Source organism: Biomphalaria glabrata, chromosome 4 (assembly GCF_947242115.1).
Source record: "Biomphalaria glabrata chromosome 4, xgBioGlab47.1, whole genome shotgun sequence".
In the NCBI taxonomy this organism is placed as follows: Eukaryota; Metazoa; Mollusca; class Gastropoda; family Planorbidae; genus Biomphalaria; species Biomphalaria glabrata.
The window spans coordinates 53,684,849-53,705,134 of NC_074714.1; the positions used below are offsets into that span (position 1 = coordinate 53,684,849).

A 20,286-nucleotide genomic window follows, 5' to 3' on the forward strand; every position below is an offset into this window, starting at 1 on the left:
AAAAACTACCTTTATTGTCGATCAAAAAAGGCCCATCCCTGGAAATTAGATGATCAGAAGACTCGAGGATGTCTTGTGGCGAGTATTTGTACTAAGGAGGAGTATCCTATTGATCAAATTATGTGCCAAAGGCAAGTGTTGGTGCCTTAACTTTGCAACTTAGTTATGGCTACCTTGGTAGGCTGACTCTGTTTAGGCAGAGCATCCAGCCATTTTTAGCGGCCCCCGTAAGGGAAAAAAGCCGCTATTGGGTTTGTGCAAAATGTCCGTCTGTCTATCTGTCATACTCAGATCTCGAAAACAAGAAGAGAAATGAAACATATTATTTTACCATGCCATGCGGCTTGCAAAGTTTAGGTGCAAAGGCTACTTTTTTTTTCCTTAAAGAAAACCGTTGAGTTTACAAAATTAATTATTCACGCGTTGTTTTTTTCGGTCATAAAAATACACCAGTTGTAAAACAATACATAGTAATACATAGTAGAATAATAGTATCACAAAGCCAAATATGTATATAATGTACAAGAAACGTTCACAACAAATATAAATATTAGTTAAAGGTGTTTATTTTCTAGTCAACTAGTTTCTAAATTTAAAAGAAAACTTTTATGTTTGTTTTATAAAGGCTCAGAATGCACTTTGTATGTAAATGTCATGCGCATTTTTTTTTAAATTGACTTTTTATACAGCGAATTTCATTCAGTAGCGTGACGGCTGCGGCTAAACCTAATGCTAGTTGCCTCAAAATTGTTAAATAATCAGATTTTATTTATATTTTATTTAGCACCTCCATTACGATAAAAGCCGATTATTTTAAGTGTGTTTTGTCACTTGGCCGGACTGTCGGTCAAGTTAAAAAAAATACATGAACACTAAAAGCTATTGAAAATCTGATTTAACCTTTAATGTTCCTTCAGAAATATCTCAATAGTTTTAAGTATCTAAAATAGTATCTGGACTCTAGATCTAGATTTAAATATATATAAGCTAATGCTGTTATTAAAAAAATGGATTTAGGTCTTTTAGTAATCTTAATAGCTCCATTCATAATTTTTTTTCTAAAGAAAAAGAAAGCTGCCCTGTCAGATAGCCCTAGGACTGTCTAGGACAGATGCATATATATGCAAGAACTGTGGCAATAATAATAAACAAACATCAAAAAATAAAAAATGATAACAAACTATTTATAAATGTATCAAGATTAAAAAGTTATTACCGAAACATCATGACTCGTGAAAGAAAACTTTACTAGTAATCTAGATATCAAATGTTCATTACTAAAAAATATATATATAAAAATTGAATAACCAAAACAATATCACAAGTGAAACAACATCAAATGTTTTATGAATGTAAAAATATCACATGATTATTAGCAAACTAAGATCAAAAGTTAATAAGTGAAATAGCATCACATTTTTAGCATGTCAAATCTCATCAAAAATGTATTAGCAAAAGAACCATCACACACATATTAGTGAAACAATAAGTAAAGTTGGACGATAAAATAACATTTTTTTTTTAGAATCACACTACTGCAACCTGAGTTATACTACCTCTTCTTTTAATGCCTTAAACTTTGAAGCGCTCATTATCCCAGTGACCTTTTTCTTCATCAGGTGTAGGTCACTTCCGATGACATTAACAACATCGTCATTTATTTCAATCAGCAGACATTCTAGGTTTTAGAGAGAATAAAATTAAGGATAATAAATGTCAAATGTAGAAATATTTTTAAAAAAAAATCAACGTCTGCTACATGTTTATTTTAAACTTTGAACTCCAATATGTGACTGGTATAATAGAACAACAGAACGAATCCTAAGTCTAAGAATAATCTGTGGAAAATATCTCAGACACCATAGAATCTTTTCCATGTCTTTATTGATTTCAAGAAAGCTTTAGATCGAGTATGGCACGGAACATTTCGAACGACAATGGGAAAGTACAACATTAATAAAAACATAATTAAAGTTATCCAGAACCTCCACAAGGATGCCACCAGTGCGGTGTACTTCAACAATAATATTGGGGACTGGTTCAAAACCACAGTTGGAGTAAGACAAGGCTGCCTACTTTCACTAACACTCTTCAATATCTTCCTTGAAAGGATAATGGAGGATGCTCTCCATCAGGAGGAGGTATGGCGAGAGTGTTGCTTTGATATGCTTGAATAATAGTTATATCCCCTTTGTACCCCCAGGTTATGAATGTGAACAGTCTTGAACGTGTCTTGAACTACATGGTTTAGTCTTCGTTGAAAATGTGCAAGAGAGTGTGCAAGTTGGCGAGGCCTTGTTACCGGTTCAGGAAATTTGGACGGTTGCTAGTTAAACTGGTGTTTTGTGTCTCTACGTATGCCTAGTAAATGCTGGACACATTGACCTTTACATAATCTGCCCTTTCGACCGCATGGTCTGATAGGGTAACTTTTTTTTTTTTCAAAGCTTACATAAACTCACTGTCTGTCTGCCGGTGTGTCTGTCTGTCACGCCAAACGTTTGTACATATTATTTCTCCGACACCCAATCTCGGATGAAGCTTCAATTTTGCACCATTTTACTTGACAACATAGTCATTACAATAACCCACAAAAAATTAACAACAACAGCAACAACAAAAAACAATTAGTTTATTAACTATTGGTAATAAAATTACTTTAGTAAGTATATCAAACAAGGGAAAGAAATAGTACTTGACTGAAGTGTTTGTATAATGATTTTTCTGAACCAGTCCGTTTTACATTAGCCTACCTTCTTTACATCATCTGGCATATAGACCAAAAGGCCTAAAAAGGGGAACTTTACTTTTTGTTTACTTTTTACCGTCATATGCTTAGTAAACAAAAACATGAAAAAGAAACAAAATATAACTATACACTTTTCATGTTTATAGACTCTTAGCTAGGATAAAGGTTCGAATTCAGTTTGTTTACCTTTAAAAAATAAATACATTTAAAAAGCGATCACCCAGATATCCCGTTATTTCACCCCCCTTTCCAACTGGTCAAGACAAGCGATTGGATCATAGCGTATGAGAACGCCAGAAGTTGCGCTAAACAAAAACAATTGATGAAAAAATATTTCTAATCACACTGATTGAGGCCTATTATTGTTGGTCTAGATCTTTTACAAATTTAATTACACCACTGATCTAAACTAATTGAAAAACTAATAAAAACTTTTTTTTTTAAATGATTTTTCGTAGTTTGCTTTTTTATTTTAATTTTTTATAATTGGAATCTGAACAGAACAGACTAAACCCAGATAATATTCAACTATTTCAACTATAGTCAACAGAAGATAATAGTAATGTAGTATTCTGGCTGTTTATTAAAAAATACTTTTTCTTAAAGAAAGTATATTAAAAAACAAGATTACAAAGAGAGTTTGTGTTACACAAACTCAGAGGCGGCCCCCGTCGAAGTCGGATCCCTGTCGGATCTGCATATTCGCAAATAATATTCAAGAGGTGATTTAATTTTGATGTAAAATGTTTTACACGTTTCGGATGTTCCTTCAGAGTTGAAGATAATGGGAGCGGGCAGGGTTTGAACCCTGGGCCATCCATAAATCTGAACGACAGTCCAGCGCGCAAACCGCACGACCAGGCAGCCATCCGATGGTCAAAAGTAATAATGTTTCAAAGATTCATTTGCCGTAAATTTAAATTTAAATTTAATAAAAAAATAGTAGATTAGTTTTAGTATATTAAAACATTACAATATTGATCAAAACGTTTGGAAATGAAAATCTACACTTTTTTTTTACACTTTAAGTTTAGAAATTGAAATTCTACATCTTAATCTAGTCTATTTTAGTCTAAACTAGATCTAGAAATTCTAGATCTTGACTCTAAAATAATTTTAATTAGAATATAAATCCAGATCTAGATATACTGTAATAAAAATCTAGATCTAGTTTAAAAAATCTAGATTAGATCTAAATCAAGATATCATTCCTTTTTTAAACGCGAGTCACATAACGAGGCTTAATAAACATTACTATACCGAGTTCTTTTTTCATTTCATTTGAAGAATTAATTCCATATAACGTCAGAGGGAAAAAAAAACACTACGTCACACGGCCTAGCTAGACTAAAAATCGCCTTCATCTATAAGAGCCATTTATCGAGTGTTCATAGACTTTGGTGCACCGAGTGCTTCTTTAAGCATTTCATTTAAAGAATTCATTCCATATGACGTCAAAGGAAAAAAAAACACTACGTCACACGGCCTAGCTAGAATAAAAATCGCCTTCATCATTACGAGCCTTTTATCGAGTGTTCATAGACATTGGTGCACCGAGTGCGTTCTTTTAGCATTTCATTTAAAGAATTCATTCCATATGACGTCAAAGGAAAAAAAAACACTACGTCACACGGCCTAGCTAGACTAAAAATCACCTTTATCAACACGAGCCATTTCTCGAGTGTTCATAGACATTGGTGCACCGAGTGCGTTCTTTTAGCATTTCATTTAAAGAATTCATTCCATGTGACGTCAAAGGAAAAAAAAACACTACGTCACACGGCCTAGCTAGACTAAAAATCACCTTTATCAACACGAGCCATTTCTCGAGTGTTCATAGACATTGGTGCACCGAGTGCGTTCTTTTAGCATTTCATTTAAAGAATTCATTCCATGTGACGTCAAAGGAAAAAAAAACACTATGTCACACGGCTTAGTTAGACTAAAATATGTTTTCATTAATACAAGCCATTTTTTCGAGGGTTAATAGACATTGGCGCACCGAGTGCGTTCTTTTAACATTATATTTAAAGAGTCCATTCATATGACGTCAAAGAAAAAAAATTCCATTACCTCACAATAGGCTAGTACCGGTACCATAAAAAAAAAATGTCTTTATTTACACGAGATATTTAACGAGGGTTCATAGACATTGGTGCACTGAGTTCTAATAGATATTATTTAAAAAGGATCAAAGCCACATTGTTTTTGCGTTTTGTCTGTCAGTCGGTCTGTCCTTTATCTTGATATAAAAAAAAAACAACTAAAAGTTATTAAAAATTGATTAACCTTTATTTTACGTTTCAAAACATCGCAATAATTTTTAGGTATGAACACAATTGAAAAGTTTATATAATAGATTGTTCCGGATGTTTGTATAAATAGTAAAAGAAAAAGAGAATTTCAGATAAATGTAATACCGTTAATTAAATTTTTTGGATGGTCTCGTATAAAAATTAGATGTTCTACAGCCACGTGGAGAGATTTTCATACCTTACTTTGGTGTTTGGATTCTGTTTTCCTTAAAAATCGGAACATAATATTAACGATAATTAGATTTTTTAATGTTTTAGGTAGAAAGTTAAATGTACTGTAAGAGAGTAGTGAGTTAAAATATTTTTCATAAAAATCCGTAAAAACATTATTTCGTAAATGAGAAGATTATTTGTTTATTAATTAGAAGAGGGAGTTCAAACAATTATTTGGCGTTAGTAGATTTTTAAATAAATTCGGAAATTTCTGGCGACGATTTGTAAGAAACAAAATCCGGAACTTTCTTTATCGATTACAAAACTTCTATGTTATGTTTTACAAGAAAATTAAATGTCTAAAAAGTAATTTTCAGTAATCAATTCTAGTAAATTACTTTTTTTAAAAGCCTTATGCGATTTCAAACAATCATTACGCATAATTCATGTTTTATAAAACAATATCCGGAACATTTTTACAATTAATGAAATATAAGTCAGTATAGAGATTATGATTTAGCATTAATATGCTATTTACATAAAAAACGGAACAACATATTATTGATAATGTGTTTTTGCAACGTTTAAGCATGGAAATTGAATGTAATATAAGTTAGAAGAGCAAACAAACATTTGTTGGCGTTGATTAGTTTTGCACAAAAAAATCCGGAACAATCAATTTTAGATACTTAAAACTATTGAGATGTTATGGGAGGAACATTAAAGGGTAAATTAGATTTTCAATAGCTTTTAGAGTTCTAGTTTTTTAAATCTAATCGTGACGGACAGACCGACCAACAGACAAAACGCACAAAAATAAGCTTCTTTTATTTGGATGGGGGCACTAAACAAAAAATAAATAAAATCTGATTTTTAAAAAAAGTTTAAGGAATTAGTTTAGCACCTGATCATGTTGCGACGTTACGCTACTGCACGAAAATCGCTGCATAAAAAGTCCATTAAAAAAAATGTGCGTGATATTTACATACAAAGTGCATTATTAGCCTTTATAAACAAACAGAAATGTTTTCCTTTAATTTTAGCAGCTAGTTGACCAGAAAAAACGTCTTTAACTATTATTTGTATTTGTTGTAAACATTTCCTGTACATTTTAAAAATATATTTGACTTAGTGATACTGAAAATACACAAAAATTGTCCATCTTTGTTAGCATATTGTAACATTGCCTCCCTTACATTTACGTAATTGTTTTAGAATAGGTGTATTTTTATGAAAAAATCGCTTGCATAATTAATTTTATAAATTAAACGGTTTGCTTTTAGAAAACCAAAAGTAGCCGTTGCACCTAAACTTTTCAAGCCGGATTTAATGATGAAATAATATTTTTCATATCTCTTCTAGTTTTCGAGATCTGAGTGTGACAGACGGACAGACGGACAGACGGACAGACGGACAGACGGACAGACGGACATTTTGCACAAACCTAATAGCGGCTTTTTCCCCTTACGGGGGCCGCTAAAAACGCGTTCTACCGCGGGCTAAAATGTACATAAAAACAAGAACTCTAGTCCGAAAAGACTTTTATAAGGCAAGAGCTGTTAACTTTTTTTTCTGACCTTCATAATCAACGGCCTTGATCAAACTGCAGACGAATTTTCTGAGTGTTCTTTCCTTGACTCCTGTAGGCAGCAATTTTAACTGGACAAGTAACTGTGGATAGTAGACATAGTATTAAATTTATCGTATAATTTAACACTGATTGACACATACGTTTGGGGAAAAGGGGAAATCTTTATTTAAAGCACTTGGGCTTTGACTGATTACTCACCACTCTTATGTTATTAATTCTCAGAATAGCGGTGGACAGAGAAGTGCAAAAGTTTAGACTGTTATGATTTACTTTGAGTATCAAACAGCTTAGCTATTTTGCACGATATTTTAGTCTCGAGTTAAAACCCGATATGTTATTAAGCCAATTTATCAAACGATTTTACTTCCTACCGTTTTTAATAAATAATAGAGCTTTGGGTGTGTGTAACTTTCAAATACCACTGCTTGGTGCGTTACTGGATGTAGTAGACATTGTTTAACTCTTTCTCTCCCAACTGACGATACCAACGTTGATTCCACCAGAATGTGGTAAATAAATAACGAAGAAAAAGAGTTAAAACAATCACATGGAGCCGACAATGACAGACGTGAGTTATTTTTCGTGTGTAAGATTTCATGGAAGTAAAAATTATACTATTCTGAATTTTGAAGGTAGAGATCAGAAAAAGATAACAAAATCCTTAGGTGATAGAGCCTTACAACTTCACGAGCGATAAGAAAAAAAAGTCTGCCTATCAAAAAGCAAAGCAACAGAATGCTTACAAAATATTTTAATATTAAACTAATAACTCGAAAAAAATAATTTATGATTGCATGTAATATGATAAGGTATGATAGGAAGAAAGCTTTCCAACCATTGTGTCTAAGTTAGTACGATTGTAAAGTAAAAAAAAAAAGTAAAGTGTCCCCTTCAGACTTTGCGATCTATGGGGACTGATGATGTTAAGGTCATCAGTTTCTTTGGCCAACGGTTAACTCGCAGGGTGTTATGTGGCCAGCACAACGACCAACCGCCCTTACTTTCCCCAAACTAAAGTCAGGTACCCATTAGAGTTGGGTGGACTCAGGGGCGCCCTAAAAATCCCGAAATTCAAAATCCCAGTACGATTGTAGGCAGAATTATTTTTAAAGCGTGGTGACTGGCAATGGGGAATGGGGAAAGATACCTTACTAGAACTTTCAGACCAGAAGTATGTTTTAGGGTGTGGATTGTAGTAACTAAATAAAACACATTATAATTCAATAAGATTAGAGTAAAAGCTGAAAAAGATTGTATGGATTACTATATTGAAATGCGTATAAATGTGTAATACCAATAATAGAATTTACTGACAAAAATATTTGGTAGGGAGGGGGTAATTTATAGCAGACCATGCTTATTCAACATAACAAATATAATAGCTCAAGTTTTTTTTTTAAAGGTGCAAGAGTAAGACAATGGGAGGGAAAGTGATACAAAATTTATAGGCCACAAGATAAATGAGTCAAAAGGGGGAATGTTGAAATGAGGTCAGTTTTATTGTATGTGCAAGAAAAGTCCGATGCAGCCAAAGTATTGTGAGATAATTAAGAAAGAATGTAAATAAAGAAAGGACCCAAAATGCCTAAAATATCATAAAGCCTGTTAAATATTTGAAATAAAAAAACTGAAAAGAGGGTTAGATAGTATAAATAATAGTATTTATAAAGGCGGAGATTTGGGACGGAGATGTGTATCAAGTGATATTCAATTTTTGGATAAGTCCATTCAAATGTAAAAAGTACTATTGCCTGCCAAATGAATGTATGTGGCCTTTTTTTCTTTTATCTTATCTTATATAATACAGACGTTACTTCAAAAAAGAAGATGATTACGTCCGACGCGTTATGCATTTAGTCATGCCTATTAACCAATGACTTTAATTCTGCCAAGTCACTGGTTTTCCTGGCTAGCTCAGGCAACCCATTCCATGCTCTAATAGCACTAGGGAAGAAGGAGTATTAGTATTTTGCTATTATTGTTGTGTAATTAACAAAAAAAGAGAAGGGGTCCATTGTAAAATATATAATACCAAACCTGGGAACAAATCAACGGCTTTAGCTAGTGGGTAAGGCTATTATTTGACAGATATGTAAAAAAAAAATAAAAAAAATTAAGGTTCCAATCTATGGCGGATACATTACAAAAGCTAGATTCTTCGGTGTATTCGCATTAATGAAGTGTCGATAAGTTTTGTACTGTCAATAGTATGTGATTATTTGTAAGTATTTGTTTTTAGCTTTGCCAAATCTAATGTGTAGGTTATACGTAATTAAAGTGATATTTCTATGTGACGTCCTTGACATTAAATAGTACATATATACATTTCAAAGTGTGTTTAAATCGTCCTTTATTTCCATTTTGTTACAGTAATTCGAGGCTTTATAATTCCAACTATAGCTAATGCCAAGACATTCATCACATTGCTGTGACTGATGGGGCCGAACTTAAATAAATAAAGCTTACAAAATCTAGGCAGACTCTTAAAAATATCTTTTGAGAAAGTTAAAAGATTATTTGATTTTAAAAAAAGAAGAAAATGAAAAACTGTAAGGTGTAAACCTGGAGAGATGGCTGAGTGGTTAAGCGCCTGATTTCCGAATCGAGGGGTCACGGGTTCGAATTCTGGTGAAGACTGTGATATGTTATTTTATTAAGTGGAACATTTTTATTTTAAAAAATATTTTTTAAGGAATTACGCTATTTAAAAAAAAAAAATGCAATTTTGTTCATACATTTAAAAAATGTTTAATTTAATTTATCGTATATTCAGCTATATGATTAAACGACATTTGGCGAGGTCTTGTCGTAATTCGTTTGCTTTGTTACCCAAAATCACCCTTTCGCCAAAACGAGCGTGCTTCTAAACGTCATGTACCGGAGAATTCCAACAACCAAAAACAAGTTTCCTATTTAAAAAGTAAAGCAACTTTTTTTTTATATGTCATTATGTCATATAGTAAAGGCTGTCCGTCTCCTTATGGTATTGAAATACAGAGCTTAAAAAAAATAATATGGAACCTTAAACAATGTTCAATAGTTTAACATCCAAATTTCGTTTGACTAAGCATAAGATAAAGAGTGAAGTATAAATTATGTGGTAAAACTTCAAGCTATGAAAAGTATTTTAAAAGCAAATGAATCTAAAAGTTTAAAAGGAATAATTTACCTTGTATTTAGGGTCTCCGTGTATGCCAAGGTCTTTCAAGTTTAATTCATTTTTTTCGATATACTAAAAAAATAAAGTTATATATTTTTTTAATGTTACATATTAATAAAATATGGCTTCACTAGGTAGACATAACTTAAATCCAGGGTAATAATTCTTGATTGCTACCTACTAAACCATTTTTACACATCTCACTCTGTCTGTAATAAGTTTGTACGCATTATTTCTCCCACACCCAAACTAAAACTTGGCACGATTATTTCTTTTTACCTGACAACACAAGAATCAATTTAAAAAAATAAAAATAAATAGTACTTGACTGATGTTGTGGTATAAGCTAAATTAGTCCCTTTGTCGGTCGTCGTCTGAGGCCTAGTAAACACAAACAAAATAGGAAAAATATATTGAATAGATCTTCCAAGTTTATAAGATCTTCACTAGCAGAGTGGTTAGAGTGTTGGCTTGAGAAACTTGATAAGGCGTTAGTCTACGAGTCCAAATACAGCTATGTCCACACTTTTTATTATAAATAACTTTGAAAAACGATCACTATGTTTCCCCCATCTCTTTCCAACTGCTTCAGAGAAGTGATAGGATCATAGCTAAATCACAAAATTGAGCTTATTGTGAGTCTAGATCATTGGTCTTAAACAAATGCGCTAGCACCGACCGGATTTCATGAAATTGAGCCAAAGAAGCGGTAGGGGCAATGGGGGCGGTAGGGGCGCTGAGCATGAAATGGGGGTGGTAGGGGGGCTGAGCATGAAATGGGGGTGGTAGGGGCGCTAAGCATGAAACAGGGGTGGTAGGGGCGCTGAGCATGAAATGGGAGCGGTAGGGGCGCTGAGCATGAAATGGGGGCGGTAGGGGCGCTGAGCATGAAATGCGGGCGGTAGGGGCGCTGAGCATGAAATGGGGGCGGTAAGGGCGCTGAGCTTGAAATGGGGGTGCACTGAGCATGAAATGGAGGCGGTAGGGGCGCAGAGCATGAAATGGGGGCGGTAAGGGCGCTAAGCTTGAAATGGTGGTGCACTGGGCATAAAATGTGGGCGGTAGGGGCGCTGAGCATGAAATGGGGGCGGTAGGCGCGCTGAGCATGAAATGCGGGCGGTAGGGGCGCTGAGCATGAAATGGGGGCGGTAAGGGCGCTAAGCTTGAAATGGGGGCGGTATGGGCGCTGAGCATGAAATGGGGGCGGTAAGGGCGCTAAGCTTGAAATGGGGGTGCACTGGGCATAAAATGTGGGCGGTAGGGGCGCTGAGCATGAAATGGGGGCGGTAGGCGCGCTGAGCATGAAATGCGGGCGGTAGGGGCGCTGAGCATGAAATGGGGGCGGTAAGGGCGCTAAGCTTGAAATGGGGGCGGTATGGGCGCTGAGCATGAAATGGGGACTTACAGAATAAACAAAACGAAACGTATCTTACAAAATTAAAACTAAATGAAGATAAATTAGAGTAAGCTTGTTTCTAATTTAAGAACAGAAACAACGTTAGAAATGTACTTCCGGATTCCCATTTTTCTATGTTTTTTTTTATTTTTTATTTCACTATGTTCTTGTAATCGGGGTGTATCTAATTGTATTTAGTTTTTTGAGAGTGTTAACGTTTATGGTTTGATAAACAAACCAAGTAATACGATTTTTAGATTATAGTTTATTTTATCTGCATTATAATAAGGATAATCGATTTCTAGCAGCGCTTTGGTCTGACCCTCTTCATTACAACGTACAGGCTGACTGAATCGACGATACCCAAACTAAAAACAATCTAACACCAGAAATGTCTGATGAGGTTTTCACAGCCGAGGAAGTCTCAGCAGCTAGATCAAAAACATCACAACGGGAGTGCTCCTGGGCCGGACAATATACTCAGCTTTTGGTTAAAAAACGTATAGCCGTACATTTACCACTAACATCAAGTTTTAGCGAGTTAATATCAGAACCGTCTTCAATGCTGTTAGAACTCACTGAGAGGAGAACATCTCTTCTCTCCGAAAAAAGTGATCCGAATAAAACATAAAGTATCGCAATTTCACTTGTCTGTCAGTTGTGCATAAACTATTAATTTTACTATTAAAAAGTAAAATGTACAAATTTTGCTTTGCCCATAAGCTAATAGTAGAGGAACGACAAGGTTGCATTGTAGAGTCAATGGGCTGTAAATTAAAGCTAACTTTAAATGGTATTATATTGCACCAAGCTAAAAAAAAGAAAGAGAAACTTTGACATGTGCTAAATCGGCTACAATAAAGCATTCGATTCAGTTCCAAATAATTGGCTGTTCAAAACCCTGGAAATTCATTGAATCAACCAAGAATAAAACAACAAGTGAAAATCTGGATGGATATTTTGAAGATAAGTCTACACATTAATCGTGATAACCTAGGTTCTGTGCACATAAAAAAGGGTATATACCAGGGTGACTCTCTATCTCCGATCTGGTTCTGCCTTCTTTCTAAATTGCTCCATATCGCTACAGTCAGTTTTTGGGTTGACGCTAAATGTACAAAATGTGTGTCTCACCTGTTAAACATGAATGATTTAAAGCCATATGCAGAGAAAGACAAAAGTTACACACCTTTATTAAAACTGTTAAACGCTTTGCTGACGATATCTGCATGTCTTTTGGCTTGGATAAGTGTGGTATCACAAGCCTTAAAAAAGGGCAAGGCAGCCAACACAAACATTGCATTTGAAGGCATCGAAGAACTGAACTCTGCCTCCCTTTATAAATATCTTGGAATAAACCAGAATGCCTCAATAAACCATCTCTATATATATAATTCTCTTCTTCCCTCAACAGTTTAAACGAGTAGTAAGGAGTAAAGGAAAGATCACTTTGCGGATAGTCCACGAGAAAACACAAGTAATATTCACATAACGGATGACTAGCTGCGCGCCTGACTGTCGTTTATCAAACCTTGCCAGCTCCCACCCCCCCCTTTGCAGGGCCGGACTTAACCATTGGGGGGCCCTTTGCGTAACGGATTTCGCGGGGCCAAGTTTGGGTAGGGAAGAGGATAATAAGTGAAATTTAAGAGTTTGTTTTAGAAAATAAATTCGTCTATGAATTTTATTCATTCTTTACTACGTACAGAATTACTTTACGAGCCTTGCGTGTAGCAAAGTCATACAGTATATCATAATAATTCTGTTTTCTACATAGATCACGCTCAATAGCAAGAATTACCGAATGTTTCAATCTATCTTGGAGAATTGTTGACCTCAAGTAATTGAGTAATTTGAGGCGCGAGAAGCTTCTTTCACCAGATTACACAATTACGGCTGATGTATAATGCCGCGCACATAAACATAAATAAATATAGACTATATTTATTTATGTCTATGGCCGCGCATAAGATTGGCGTTTTCCATATTGAATGACACCCCAAAATGACAATTTTTGTGTATATATTTCCGTATATTTTAAGGACTTTTTCGTAGATCGCGATTTCGGGAGATTTCCAGGAGCTCCTGTTAAATCGACAGGTGAGCGCGGGAAATCTGTTTTGTTATAAAATGGTTTAATTTAATAATTTATACATCTTGAATTAGAGCGGGTCCTATGAAAGTGCGGGTCCTATGAAAGTACGGGCCCCACTGCGGTCGCATAGGTTGCAGTTGCCTAAGGCCGGCCCTGCATAAAAGCGGCGTATGCTACGCCGCCGGTCGACTATCATTTATATTTTCTGTCTGCTTTAAGTATTCTTAAGTACTTTCCATGGTTTCTGTCTGCCCTTCATGTATCCTGAACACTGCTCATGCTTAGTGTGTGATTGTCATGTGTCCTGGACATTCTCTGTGCTTTCTAAGTACGCCCTATGTGTCTTAGGCACTATCACATTTCGTAGCCAATCAATATGCTAATCACACTTCATGTATCGACTTGGCTTAACAATTAGTAACTTTGTTGCGACTAATAAATCAATCAATGGGACCAACCAACTATATCAAATTTATTTTGGGTTTTTTATCGATTTCGTTCATAACGATACAGTTATCGATTGGTTTTACATTAGAAAGATTAAATTTATAATTATTGATTTTCGAATCTTTAATTATCATTGCCGAATCTCAATTCAGTCGAATAATGAAGATAGCAACTTTTTTTTGTATTATCTTATCTTATATTATATTATATTATATTATCATATCTTATATAATACAGACGTTACTTCATAAAAGAAGATGATTAATTCCTACACGTCATGCATTTAGTCATGCATATTAACCAATGACTTCAATTCTGCCAAGTCACTGGTTTTCTTGGTTAGCTCAGGCAACCCATTCCATGCTCTAATAGCACTAGGGAAGAAGGAGTATTTGTACAAATTTGTCCTAGCATATGGGACGAGGAATGTGCCTTTATCTTTGTGTCTTTCAGAGTATTTTATTAGATTTTGCTTTTGTATTTGAAGATTATATATATGGTTCAGTGTTTTATTTATAATTGCTACTTTACTTTCGAGTTTTCTGTCCTGAAGGCTTTCTAAATTTAGTGATTTTACTAAAGGTGTTACTCTAGTCAAATGTGAATATTCGTTTGTTATGAATCTCACTGCTCTATTTTGTGTCTGTTCCAGTTTCTTAATGTTTTCTTGAGTTGAGGGGTCCCAAACAGACGGTGCATATTCTATTATTGGCCTAACCAAGGTTAAATAACATTTTAGTTTTATGTTCTTATTTGATTTATAGAAATTTCTTTTAATAAACCCTAATGCTTTGTTGGATTTTTTTTGTAGTTTCATCAATATGTGGATTCCATGACAGTTTTTCATTTATTATAACACCTAGGTATTTTGCGTTTTTAGTCTGTGTTACTGGTTTGCCATGAATAAGATAAGTGGAATTAATTTGTTTTAGTTTTTTTGTTACTCTTAACAACTGACATTTTTCTGGGTGGAAAGACATTCTCCAATTTGATTCCCATTTCTGTAATTCGTCTAATTCTCTTTGTAAAATATCTGTGTCTTGTGTTGTTTTTATTGCTCTATATATTATGCAATCGTCTGCAAATAATCTGACTTTTGTTCCTGAACTAATGCAATTCGGTAAATGATTTATGTAAATTAAAAATAGCAGTGGACCCAAGACTGTTCCTTGAGGTACACCTGAGTTTACTGTTATCGGTGTTGATTTAGAGCCATTTATTATTACAGTTTGTTCTCTCCCTATAAGAAAATCTTTAATCCACTGATGCAGTGAACCATTAATGCCGAAATATTTTAATTTTTTTAAGCAAACTATGGTGGTGGTATTATTTTTAATAACACTTAGAGCTTGCAAAAAAAAAAATATATATTCTATGTTTTAATAATCAAAATGTAGATCTAAATCCATTTTTTTTTGTCTACCACTAACATACACCGTTCACTGTTGCCGCCTATGTCTTAACGTTCCAACAGGTTTCTCAATCTTGCCACCAACACAGGTCACATTACGTGTCTCTCGGGAACGATAGTATAGTCCTAAATACACTAAAAGGAATGTCTTCAATTAACAGGAACGACCCTTTCCACAGTTCCCTAACAATACTTCTTTCTGACCAGCTAATCTACACTGCTTCTCCCTTCTCATCCGCTGACCACACTGGCCATGCTCCCTTCTACAACTCAAGCGGTTCTAAAATATCTTTAGTTCTGTTTCTCTATCTACTTTTCCGGAATCAACAGTCCACCATCTTGTTTCTAGGCACTCACTTGCCTTTAACAGTGCCCTGGTTCGTACCATATGCTTTAATATAGGAGCAGAGATATTACAATATATTTATTTCAAACTCATTAAGGCTGCTATTGTACTGTTAGTAATTTTCAGATTATATGCATGTATAAACGATAAAGTACATAAGTCAGAATACATCCAGTCTCCGATGCACTATCAAGCTTTATCTATATATATTATACATATATAATATATATTATACTCCTATAGTATGAAATTTGTAATCGCCATCAAATTAAACTAAAATCAGTGTCTACCAGGCGGTGGTTCTCTCAACCCTTCTGTATCCTCTGAGACATGGACAATATGCAGGAAACATCTAAGACTTGTTGAGCGCTTTCACCAAAGATTCTTGCGCTCCATCAGGGACATACGGTGGCAAGACCGCACTACAAAACAGCGATGTCCTTGCTAACACCGGTATGGACAGTATAGAGGGACTTCTTTTGGTCTAACGGTTATGCTGGGTAGGGCACGTATCCCGTATGGGAGACGAACGTATGCGAAAGGCAGTCTTTTTTGGTGAGCTAAAAGTGGTCGACGTAACAGAGGCGCCCCACGGAAACGCTTCATAAACCAGCTTAGGCGTCAACTTTCCTTGGCTGACATAGAAGAGATCACCTGGCTGCATGCGGCCTCAGAACGAGACAGCTGGAGATCACTCACGAAGGCCGCGGGATACAAATTTAAGATCAAAAGAAAATCTGCTGCCGAGGACAAACACAGACGGCGAAAAGAAAATCTAAATCGACCACCTGCGGACAATGGTTATGCTTCTCATCGATGTGGCAAAATATGTAGGTCACAGCTGGGACTGCGCAGCCACATGAAATACTGCATTCCTCACTGATCTTCGGACTCGAAGACTAGCCTTATTATTATTATTATTATTATATATATATACATATATATATATATATATATATATATATATATATATATGTGTGTGTGTGTGTATGTGTGTGTGTGTGCGTGTGTGTGTGTGCGTGTGTAATTCCATGGCAATTACAAGAGTAGAAGTGAAGCACTAGAAAATCTTTGCAAATATCTAGTTATATGTATAGTTTATTGCTGCAAAGAAAATCATTTACCGCCCTACCTTTGTTTTTCTGTTTCCTTCCCAGGTATGAGTATTCCAAAGGCCTTTTTCCATTCCTTTTTCACCTCCAGAATGCAACGTGTGTTCAGATATGCATTAGTTTACATTCTCTTTAAATGATGAGATTACAATGTGTAATTTCTGTAACATCAATAAACGTTTATCTACACATCAGGCAAACATTCGTTACGTATTATATCAAGTTAACAATTTTATTTACATTTTTTTTTATCAGTTGTGTGGCTGAGTAACAATAAAGATCAAACCCAGATCTTGATATAGAGCTGGCATGTTTTAATTGAGCTGAGTCGTCAGTGCCAGGGGTGGGGAAATTACGATTTCGCGTGCCGACCCGGGTCCATGCGCATTAACAAGTCAGCTAAGTTTTCTTCTGTCCTTGCTAAGCCATCATTGTCATCCGCGAAGCGAAATTCTGATGTCTTTAAGCTTAGGGGGAAAGGGCACCTACAAAGGTTGAAAACTGGGTTATATCCTTGCCTCTATAATATTGACAACCTTTAGTTAGGGGTCGTCAAAGTGTACTCATAAATTATATTTATCTTCATTTATGATAGTAATGCTTTAATTTATTTTTATAAATTTTGAAAGCTTCAAGTAAAATGATTGTTAGGTTTAAGCTCATGCAGATAGGGTGACGACTTGCAGGTAAAGATGTAGAGATTACCGTGATCACAATCCGAAGCACGCATTATACAAACATGGCGGCTATTGTTGAGATGTTAATAATAGAGCAAGAAGCTACGAAAAATTACCTCTATCGAAATATAGGTTGTAACTTGTAAGGTTGTTTTTATAAATATCCAGTTTTGAGCGCTTGAATCTCCGAGTAGCTGTACAAAACTCGTCGGATCTTAGAATCTTCGTTATATCATGAAAGCAATTGAAATCGAAGTCATTATAAAGCCAATAACACTACGATCATTTATGGCTTTGCTTCCGTAATCTTGACGTGTACATTTTCTTGTAAAAAATCTTCCATTATGTCAGTGTTTTTTATCATATCTGGGTCACCACCCTTCAGTGACTTTAGACTGAAGCTCTTCGCTTTAGATTCAGAGTATGCCTTTGTCGTATGGCAAGCACTAATTAGGCTCCCCCAAAAAACACACACACTTAACACATTTAGCATAACGCATAAGACATTTTAGAGCAGTAATGCCACAAATACAGCCCGCGGATTACAACCGGCCCGCGACGTGCTGCTATGAGGACAGCAGAAACGTCGGCGCAAAGTGTAGAACGTTGGTATGTTTTAAAAAAAAGATCATAAAGTCACATGCACTTAACAGCATTTTCTTTTTCAAGAATTTTTCGAAAGAAATTGAAACCTAATATGATGACATTCTCACAGTAAAAAGTTAAACCGATTAAAAAAAATACTTATTTGAAATTGAACGGTCATAGATTGACAGCATCTGCTTGACAATGTAGATATCTCTATCAAGTGTTGCATATAAAAACCCTTGCGAACCTACACAAACGTAAGCAATAAGGATACTAACGATGTTTACAAGAACTCTTTTGTGTGAAATAACTCAGTAGACTATCTCAGAATGATGTTACCTAATCACCTCACCAACTAGATCCATCGGTTTTAGTTGTCTTTACAGTGAATTCAAACATTTAGTTTCGAATAAACTTTAAACTTAAAGAAAGATTAAAATATTCATATTATAAGGGTGTCTAATAACAATTTTTCTACATATAAATATATGAAAGGTCCGCGACACGAGCGTCGGACATTTTTTGGGCTCGACAAAAGATTAATAGGATTTATTTGGGCATCAGTGCCCTAGAGAATGACGTACGTTGTACAGATTTGTTAGGGAAACCAATGACTTAATAAAGTGTGTACGTTACGTAAATGTAGTGTTAATAATTGATGTTCCTGTGAAAAACTAAATATGATTTTAAACAATAGTCTCTGCACCTTTGCCAAGTATAAAGAGAATATATTACAAAGTAGGTAATGCGAGAAGAGGGTTTTAATCTTAAAGGATGCGTAAATATTTCTTCGTATTGTTTTTAGATTTCTTGATAAAACTGTTAATGAATGAAATCTAGGAACACCGAAGATTAATATTATTTAGTGGCGTATTCTTTTTGGCTTGTTGTGAGACTACTTTGCTTTTTACATATCAAATAATGCTGAATCCAAGGTCAAAGGGTAAATTGTGAGTTTTCTTGATCGACGTGAACTCATTGCCATAGTTTTCTAAACAAAGACACAACAAATCTATTTTCGCACATAAAAATTTGAGAATTAAAGTATATAATTACAAAAATAAAGTTACTTTAAAATGTAGATTTATATTGTAATAATTTGGTATCATAATAAAATATTACACTGCATAATTTTGGAGTATTTTTGTACTAAATATAAGTATATCTTTGTCATATATCAGTTTTAGAACCCCTGTAATATTTGGTGACTAGTGGTCACTTAACTATTCCGTGCGGTCGGCACGAGATTTTGTTTGGTCGGATACTGACCACGAGGTGAACACCTCAGTTAAGGGTGGACTCTTGTAGATAGAGAAGCGTTATTATCTCCTCAGGTATATTATATGAGCACTGAGTAATTATTATAAAGTATGCTGGATTACATTTTGTGATGGCTGAAGTCGCCAATATCTTTTGTGAATTATTATGTGAATAAAATCCATGTCTGCTACCAACGTGTCTATTAATGATACTAAATGTTGAGGTCGGAGAGTTCAGTATGTTAGTGTTCTCACGCACCTGCAAATCTAGTGCGTGTGAGAAAGTATTTAGTTAACAAGTCAGAGAACATTATAGTAGTACCAGAAGAGGTATCTACAACACACGACATTCGCGTTATCCCGCCTATAACAAGAACAAGGCTGTGACAATCTTGTATTGACGTACGATGATGATATTATCATGCTAAAATTAAAGCTGCAAGGTGTTTCATAGGAGTAATAGAAAAAAAAAAGTAAAGTGAGGAACATTATTAAAAAATAGCTTTTTTTGTTGAGGAAGGAGGTGAAATGGAAGCAAAAAACCATTGTTAAAATATATGTCAAAACAGTTAATATTAAAGTGTGCTAAATCTCTTACTAATCAAAATCTTTCATTAAAAGCTTCATCAGAAAATAATGAGTAAATACTTTACAATAACAAGGCTTGTCTTTGAGTCCGAAGATTAATGAGGAGTTCAGTATTTCACGTAGATATAAAGTCCTAGCGGCGACCTACATTTTTTTTGTCTCCTCCAAAGCAGACCTAAACATTGTCCGCTTCTGGTCGATTTGGGTTCTCTTTTCGCTGTCCACCTCTCTCATGGGAAGTGGATTTTCTTTTATTCTTGGTAAGTGATCTACAGATGTCTCGTTTCGCAGACGCCTGCACAAGGTGCTCTCTTCTATGTCAATTCAAATCAAGTGTTATGTTATTATGTTCACCTTGCAGCTCAGCGAAATAAGACTGTCTCTTTCATACGTTCGTCC

The 20,286-nt window shown here is 34.9% G+C and overlaps 1 protein-coding gene across 2 annotated transcripts in view; it reads right to left on the reverse strand.

Moving 5' to 3' along the window:
• Positions 1-17,805, reverse strand: part of LOC106061649 (transient receptor potential cation channel subfamily M member 2-like) — a 51,495-nt gene extending 33,690 nt beyond the window's left edge. Inside the window, exons 1-5 of one of the 2 annotated variants that reach the window (XM_056026185.1) lie at positions 17,569-17,805; positions 16,796-16,936; positions 9,978-10,040; positions 6,795-6,888; positions 1,557-1,678 (exon numbers count right to left, since the gene is read on the reverse strand). In XM_056026185.1, the coding sequence (XP_055882160.1) occupies positions 1,557-1,678; positions 6,795-6,888; positions 9,978-10,040; positions 16,796-16,849 (333 nt within the window). In that variant the 5' untranslated portion in view covers positions 16,850-16,936; positions 17,569-17,805. The remainder of the gene's footprint in view (positions 1-1,556; positions 1,679-6,794; positions 6,889-9,977; positions 10,041-16,795; positions 16,937-17,568) is intronic. The other variant, XM_056026184.1, reaches the window with a different exon arrangement.
• Between the last annotated feature and the right edge of the window lie 2,481 nt (positions 17,806-20,286).